This window comes from Camellia sinensis, chromosome 9 (genome assembly GCF_055761805.1).
Source record: "Camellia sinensis isolate YWXY chromosome 9, ASM5576180v1, whole genome shotgun sequence".
NCBI lineage: Eukaryota > Viridiplantae > Streptophyta > Magnoliopsida > Ericales > Theaceae > Camellia > Camellia sinensis.
This window is the reverse complement of record NC_138969.1, coordinates 151,712,431-151,721,325: the sequence shown is the minus strand read 5'-3', so window position 1 is coordinate 151,721,325 and position 8,895 is coordinate 151,712,431. Positions and strand designations below refer to the sequence as shown.

Below are 8,895 nucleotides of genomic sequence, written 5' to 3'. Positions count from 1 at the left end.
CCGATATAAGTATTTGGAAATACCATATTCATATCGGATGATATGATGTGTGTGTAATAGATATTTCAAAATGTTATGCTTTGTGTGTGATTTAAAAATAGTTAGTTAGGATTATATCATATCATGCATGACGATGTAGAATTATGACCATTTTGACCAAGTTTTCCCAAAATTAATATTGAAAATGTTACACTTAATCCACCCGGCTTTCTCCCCCACACAAATAATAATAATAATAATAATAATAATAATAATAGTAGTAGTAAGATTTCAGAAGAAGAAGAAGAATTCCAAAGAAGAATTCAAAAGTAGAAAATTCAAACGGATAAGAAATTAACAGAATTTATATGGGTAAGTAACCACTTGTTATTTTTTTATTTTATTTTATTTTTTTGATAACTGGATGTCTGGATAAATTTGCGTACACCTCGACCATTTGTGTGTACTCCTTGGGATGTGAGGAGGTCAATTTTTTGTGTTGTTTGTATTTTTTTTTTTTATCAGCAAAAAAAAAAGAAAACTTTATTAATAAAATCAACGTATAGTACATATGAAATTACTTTTTTTTTTCTTTTTTTTGGGTTTGTTGATACAAGTTATTGAGCTTATATGTATTGATGGACTACGGTTATTTAGTTTGATTTAATTCTCTTCATATTTTTACATAATTGTACCGATTGACCAAAAAAAAAAAAAATTACCAATAACAAGTGATGTCCTAATCATGTTAATGACAATATAACATTCAAAGTCACCATATATGCAACAAGTAATTATTTAGTAATCTTAAAACATCTATTCAATACATGGACAAAATTCTCCCGAAGCAATATGAAAAGTAGTTACGACATAAGTGTGGCTAATTTGACCCTACCCAACTAAGTGAAAGATAAAATTGACTCTGCTCATTCCCATTTTAACATTTTTTTGATCAGCAAACAAAGACTTTATTAATGAAAAAGGCACAATACATGCAAAACAACATCAACAAAGCAGAAAAATGCAAAAAAACATCATAGGTAACCTTTACAATCCCATCTAGGTTGGCACCACAGAGGAAGCACAATCATATGTTAGCACTTCACCCAAGATTGGTGAGAAACCAATCAAAAGCACCCAAAAAAGAAAAGAAAAAAAGAAAAAAGACATAACAGTAATACACCCAGCAGAACAAGACTATAGCAGCAACATAAGCATAATAGCAGCACCAACTGATTCCTCTGAGGTGAAATTGTGAAGGAGCCACAACATTAGCAAAACAGTGCATGAGCAGAAGCACACCCCAGCAAACTCCTCTACCTATAAACAACATCTCACATGATTCAGATTAGCCACAACATCATGCACTGTATAATGAATATCTAGCAACCCGGACTTGGCCCACAGCCCAACCCTTACTTTCACAACTTCACCAAGCTCATCCATATTAGGCTGGCTTCCTTTAAAGACACAATCATTTCTTAACCTCCATCCTGACCACAACATTGCAATTGGAACAAGCCTCCAAATCCTCATAACTGACTTCTTAAATTTTGTTCCCAGCCACCATAACAGCACACCATCAACTGTAGCAGGAATGACCCAATAAGATACTCCCCACCATTGCAGTATAGATGACCAAACCTTCCAAATCTCGAAGGACTGCAATAGAATATGATCCACTAACTCTGTTTCCAGCTTGCAGAAAGGGCACAAATTTTCCACATTGCTACTTAAGGCCCCAAACCTCTGTAAAAGACTAATTGTTTTAACACTCCCCCTCCATGCCAACCAGCTCAAGAACTGAGCTTTTGGTGGAGTCATACCTCTCCATATCAGTTTAGGAACCTGCCATAGTGAACTGACTTACAGGAGACACAGTCCACCTGACTGAGTCTGGCAAATCCTCATTAAGTCTGGGAGCATCTCTAGTCAAGACTTGCAGCCTTTTGTCACGACCCAAACCCGCCCCTATAGGTTTAGCGTCGTAACCGGCCAGTAATCCGTGATTACCGAAGGCCTGTTTAACTATACAAACAATAATACAATATAACGGGGCTGGCGAAAGCCAATCAATAATAATCTACATTATCCAATGAGCTGTAAAGACCTGGATGGAAATAAACTTTCATGCACCTAGCCATATTCACAACCATTTATGACAAAAACGCAAATACCAGATAGGGACATACTCCCATCATCAAAAACTGTACAATCAAAATCTTAGACATTCTTTACACTTAGCAAAAGGGTGGATTTGAATCACCCAATAGTCCCTGACATGCAATGGTTCGGAACCTCGCAGTGAGGCATAATAGTTGGCTTGACAAAACAAGGGTTCGGGTCGACGCCACTAGCTTTGATCTGGTGCTCGATCACCTACATATATATAATAAACAGTGAGCTAGAGCCCAGTGAATAACAGATGTGTAAAAAGGTTAAGAATGATGTCCTTATAGTCTTTGAAACAATCGATTAGCATTAGAACATTTCCAATCAATATCATTTGTCAATCAATCATTCAATTCGATCAATTCGATCAATCATATTCAAATAGGTTATATGTGGTACATCCAATAGCAACAATACACTAGGTCTTAAAAGACCGAACAATCAATTAATGGCCATCATACAATAACAATAGTTCAAAGATTTGGAACTGACAGAGATCTTTGTAGCAATAACGATATGAATAACAATAGCAATCACAATATGCTATGGATGCCACGAATACAGTTCAAAATAAGATCATCATTCAATCGATAAAAAGTATCATTTCAGAAAGCAATATGATTTATCAAACTGAAAATAAATACGATTGAACATATCTTTACAACATTATTACTCACAGTGGGCTCCTTGGTACACGTACTATTTATTCGGCGTCTGTAGACACCCCATTTTTGACCGACCTTAAGACTCAGACGTCACCGATTGAGCGCTTGGTGATGTTGCATATCGTGCTCGTTCAGAGGTTTCGGAGTCTCGGCTGCGAGCCTTGCCTCCGGACTTCCGGGCTCTTTCGTGCATTGCCTCGATTTGTGAACCAGGTTCTGTTTTCTCTGTTTTCTCTTCCCGAGGGGAGGGAGAGGTCTTGAAGACTATCTCTCAGTGGCCGTAGGCTACGTTTCGTGGTCGTAAGCCATTTTGCCCATTTGGAGTCCGGTTTCCGGTTTTTCGGAGCCGTTGGCCGCATGTCTCGGTTCGGGACCGCTTAACCACCTCTGTTTGCTCCGGTTTTTGGCATGCATCTTATTTGCTCCCTTTTGAGGGACACTGCGGTCCGAAAAACCAACTTCGTGGTCGAACACCACTTCCGGTGCCTAACAGTCAGTTTTCGGGGCATCGGGCTGCGCGTTTCGGCCCCCGAACCTTCATTTTGCATCGGTTTGAGTTCATTTTTAGCAGGGACCTCTGTTTCATTGTTAGGAAGGTCGTAGAAGGGTGGGAGGCCAGCAATTGTTCTGACAACCAGTTTTATTCCTCCATCACCCTCCGTCGCCCGTTTTTTCTCACTTGAAAGCCAATGTTGACCACCCTGAGGCCACTTTTTCTTGCCCTAAACCACATATTTGTGTTGTACACACCTGGGAGGCCACCAATATCACATGGCCGGCCAGTAATTGTGTGTGACCCTTTTGAACCCCTCCTAAAAGTGGCCCTTTCTCTCTCCTGGTTCACTTTCTCCAGTTTTTGACCACATGGTTGTGTTGTACACACATGGGAGGCCACCAATCTGGGGTGGCCGGCCACTAATGCTTCTTCAGCCTTTTGACCCTTGGCCGGCCAGCCATGGGGAAGGCCAACCGGCCACCTGCAACTCCAATAACAGGCCGGCCATGATCCCCTCCACTAGTACATTACGAATATGTATTTTGTTTCCCCCCAGATTGTGTATCCAGAAGGCCAACTTTTGGGGGGCAGTTTGAATTCCATTCCCCCCCATTTTTTCCCCCTTTTTTCCCACACTCTTGCCTATATAACAGGCCCTCCAGCTCCCATTTTAGGGGTTACAAAATTGTTTTAGCCTCTTGCATTACATCTCTCTCCCTCTCTACTCCAAGCACCAAAATCCTTCAAATCCTACACCATTTTACACTACACCTCATAGCACAAGGCCTCCATACTCCATACCAGCAGCTTGAGGCTACCTTTCAGAGCTTAGGAGCACCCAAACTTGGTCCAAAGGCTGTCAAAGATTGGTTCTTCAAAGGTAAGTCTCCTTCTCCTCTTTTTGGCCCTATTTTTGCATACAATCTAAGCTATACTTTCTTGCATATTTGGGCTCTGACCCTAACTGAAAATAGCATTATTTTGAACTCCTTTTCATGTTTGTTTAAGGGCCTCTCCCTTTTTGAGGCTTCCTTTTAACACTTGCTTCTTTACCTCTCTTGTATGCCTCTTTCTTGCATAGTATTTTAGGCTCATTTTTAAACTATTTTGAGCTTGGTTTAAAACTGTAAAGTGGCTTATTTTGATCCCTTCTTCAATATTGTTGAAGGGCTCTTCACTGTTTGAGGCTTCCTTTTGTCACTTGCTTCTTTATCCCTCTTTTGGCCTTATTTTTGCATGTTTTGTTAGCCTCTTATGCTTGTATTTTTGGGCTCTGGTCCGAACTGTAAATAGCCTTATTTTGACCCCCTCTTCATGTTTGATCAAGGGACCTTTTCTGTTTGAAGCTCCCTTTTGGCTCTTTGTGCTTAAACCTCTTTTTAGGCCTTATTTTGCATAGTATTTTAAGCTTGCATGTGTACTGTTTTGGGTTTGATCATAAACTCTAAAATACCATGTTTTGGGCCTCTCTTCAAATTTTTTGAAGGGCCCTCCTATGTTTGAGGCCAGAAACCATCACTTGCTTCTTTGTCTCCCTTTTGGCTCATTTCTTGCACAATGTTTTAGGCCTGTTTGTGTTTAGATCCATGGCTTGTTGTAAACTGTAAAGTACTTCATTTTGAGCCCCTCTTCAACTTTGTTGAAGGACTCTTGGCCATTTAGGGCCAGCAGATATTACTTGCTTCATTACCTCTCTTACGGGGCTATTTTTGCATGCTAGCTTAGTACTATTTGCGTCCATTGTTTGGCCTTGCTTAAAACTATAAATATGCTTGTTTTGGGACTTTCTTGATTCTGTCTTCACACTTCGTGTTCAAATAATGCATGCTTTGTATAGCTATAGGCCATTGCGTGTGCCTAGTTTTGCGTTTTCGGTTTCATTTCATGCATCGGGTACCATGTTGCCATGTTTCGGGACTGTTTTGCGTCATATTTTGGTACTAAAATTTGCATGCTAGTATGCCATATTCCATGCCTTGCCATGTCTTGTTAGAGTGGCATTTGTTGCCTTAGGTTCGGTTCTCGGTTTGCGTGCATGTGTGCACGCATTTCGAGTGTCTCATTTTTCATCTCATGGCTACTTATGTGAGTGTGGCTGAGGTCGACTCGTGTTGGTGTAAGTCCATTGTGCATTGTGTATGCCATTTCATTTCATAGCATTGTGTATGCTAGGTTGTATGTTAGCGCATTGTGTATGCCATGTTACCTCGTGCATCGTGTATGTCATTTCATAGCATTGTGCATGCTAGGTTGTATGTTAGTTGCATTCGTGCATGTCATGCATATTGCATTGTGTTTGGGATATGAGTTAGCCCGAGCACGGAAAACGAGGTACGTTTCGTACTCCGAGTGACGGAACGTATCTCCATTCCTGGTCGCCGACACTCAGGATTACCCATGATGGAGTTTAGGTTTTGTTGTGTTTACATGTGCATTCATTTCATATTGAGTCGTGCAGTTTGACTCCTCGGCCATCATGCATCGAGATGCGTGATTGGTGGCACGAAGATCGAAGCCTGCATACATTTGTAAAAATACATTGCCATGCCCCTTTCCTGCTCTCTGTTGCAGCAATTCAAGAATCAGCAGTCTTTCGGGGCTTGGCGCGCTTTCCAAAAAATTATTGCAAAACAGAGGCTAACCGGGGCATCGCAGTGGATTTCCTCACAAAGCAACCCGGACATGCATCATTCATCATCCGAAGCAGCGTCGAAGCAGTCCCTAGCTTGCATGCTAGTTTACAGCTTACCTAGTTTAATTTGTTAATTAATTTGGATTTTGTAATTATTTGGACTGTAATATTTATTCGGGACTGTATATTATTTATTCGGACCCTCTGCTTGAGGGCAATGTTGTAATAAGTATGCGTGTGTGTGATGTATGTCTTCCAACCCCACATCTTTCTCCCTTTTATTTACCCGCTTATGATGGTTAGATTAGGGCATGTTTCAATTAGCATATAGTATGATAGCATGTTTGCATTCATTCATTTGTTTTGCATGCACCGGGCTCGGTTCATCATACTAACTGCATTGTATTTTCAATTCCAAGTTGAATACATGTTAGCTGTAGCATTTCATATGCCATGTTTAAAATAGCCGAGCCTGCTATAGTTGCATTTTTGCATGTGTTGCATTAGGCATTTCTGTATAGTTAGGATAATGCATGGATTTCTAATCAGCTTCTGTTTTGGCTTGGAGTACTCGGTAAGTTTTCATGCTTTAGCATCCTTGCATGCGTGTGAGTGACTGCCATGAATATCATGCTTACCATGAGGCTATATGCTTATGTGATATAACTGCCTGAATGCCTGTGGGTGAAGGTTGGGTTATTTGAATTGGAACAATTCATCAAATGTGTGTTTTAAGCCCACAAGATAGTGGCAAAATCATGTTTTTCTAAGCCCACCCGAGGGTGGCAAATCCACGTCTTAGCCTACTTGCGGGTAGCACCATCAAACCATTTTCAAATAAACAAACATGAAATATTTTGTTCCAATTCAGGCGATCCAGTCTATACTTTTATGCTGTGCTCATCACGTAGTAATCTAGGCTAATAACCGGAATAAGAACACATAATGTTTTCAAAAATAGATATCATGGTTAGTAGAGGCCAATCTTTGATCGGGCGAGCGGGGGTGCTCACGAAGTGACCTTCCCCAATCGAACCCAAGTTCCCGAGCCGAGGTAACTTTGGTGATGATGGACACGTGGCCTTAGGCAATGAGTCAAGGTTTCCTAAATTTCCCAAAATAAAATATTTAGGTGGCGACTCTGTATCTGGCAAAGCAGTCCATGTTTGGCACTTCTTTTCTAAAGATCTGTTTTCTCAAAACGATTTGCCTGATTTGGATTCTTTGGTTCAGATTAAGAACCGTGACAAATTTGAAATTCCAAACTGTAGTGAAACCCAAACGAACAGAACGGGACTCATCCCTCCCGCGGCGTTCGGGGAGGTCTACAGTTTCTGGCGACTCCGCTGGGGATTTAGAGAACTTGACTTGAACTTATGATATCTTGTTTTGACTACACTTGTGTGTTTCTTTGCATTGCATGTGCATTGGTGCGCCTAGGACACCGTGTTTGCCATCTGCTATTCCTGAACGGTTTGCCGGAGGCTTGTCTTGTCAAGACATGACCATAAGGCTGACCGGTTGTGGGCTCTGCCAGTTTGGGAACACAAATCCCGGTTTTACCGAGGCACCCTTTTGACCATTCGACCTAGTGCATATTCGGAATCCATAGTGACCATTCCAAGCTAGGACAGGTTGCTTACCCGATTTAGGTTGTTTGAAACCGCTGCGTGCGTAGTGAAACCCTAGCTCCTGAGAAAATAGGACAGGGAAACCCTACCCCAACATAGGGGTGTTTTGGCTCTCGCTTGCTTGCTATGTGCTTTTAGAGTGCGTCTCTACAAGAATGCATGTAACGGTTTCCAAGTCTGGGTATCAGGCCTGCGGGCATCAGTATCTGAAGAATCAGTTTTACCCAAGGGTATCAGGTTTGAGGCAGAATTTTGGGGGCAGAATTCAGTAGAGGGCACAGTCATCCTACTATGCTCGTATCTGTTCAGGTGAAATCAGGCTGAGATGCTGCATGTTTTCTCTTTTGCTAGGTAGTCTGGGAACCATAGCTTCAGAAGGCTCCGATATCCCCCGAGGTTCATCGAACTTGTGCGGATAGACTTTGTCAGGTCAGAGATTCAGTTCAAGGGCAATTAGTGCTCCTTTGCCAGAGGCAGGGTAAAAGGGCCAGTCAGGCACAAATCACCAGTTCAGCAGTTACCAAATCAGTGGCCCTTATCCACCCCACCAGTGAACAGTCAGGCTGAGGTCTCAGTTTCTACTGCAGGGATAGATACCAGTCAGTTAGATGGATCAACAGAACACATCAGGGATGGAGGCAATGATGCGCCAGATGCAAGAAAGTATGAAGCTCATGTAGCAAGATGCTGTCCGCCAAGCTGAATTCGCCAAACAGCAGGCTGCGGTCATGGCCCAACAGGTAGAGCTAATCACCAGATTGCAATAACAAAACGGAGCATCTGCTTCGCATCAAGCTCCCCCCCAGTAGATCCAATACCCGGGGAGGCACCAAATGTCCAGGGAAATACGAACATTCCGACAGGACCGGCTCCACCCCCAATCTTACCCCAGCTATCTAAAGCACCGATCAACCTATCGGATTCACCATTTGAGTTCGAGTTAGACCCTACAACGCTGAAGGTGAGCAAGCTAGAAAAGATGTTCAAGAAATCTCAGGGAGTAAAATCCATTCCGGACATTGAGGACGGGTACACCGACGCAGCTGTGACACTGCCGAACAGGTTCAAGATGCCTCACATCGACCGTTTTGACGGGTCAGGAGATCCCATGGTCCACCTGAGTTTGTTTTCAGATATTCTGCGCCCGATGGGCTTGACAAGATTACAGAAGCTTTCCTTTTTTGGCAGGACCCTGTCGGGTATTGCGGCCATCTGGTACGCCAAATTGGAGGATTCAGTGAAACGAAGCTGGGAGGAGATGGCTGAGGCCTTCGTCGCACAATATTCATACAATACCCAAATCGAGATTACAACCCGTGA

At 42.2% G+C, this 8,895-nt stretch overlaps 1 protein-coding gene across 1 annotated transcript; it reads right to left on the bottom strand.

Annotated features, from left to right (window-relative positions):
* Window positions 1–1,176: 1,176 nt before the first annotated feature.
* On the bottom strand, window positions 1,177–1,803 carry LOC145799824 (uncharacterized). Its single transcript, XM_082889456.1, has 2 exons — window positions 1,399–1,803; window positions 1,177–1,299 (listed from the first exon to the last, which is right to left on the bottom strand). Exons 1-2 carry the CDS (start codon window positions 1,801–1,803, stop codon window positions 1,177–1,179), a joined length of 528 nt encoding a protein of 175 aa, XP_082745582.1.
* Window positions 1,804–8,895: the final 7,092 nt, after the last annotated feature.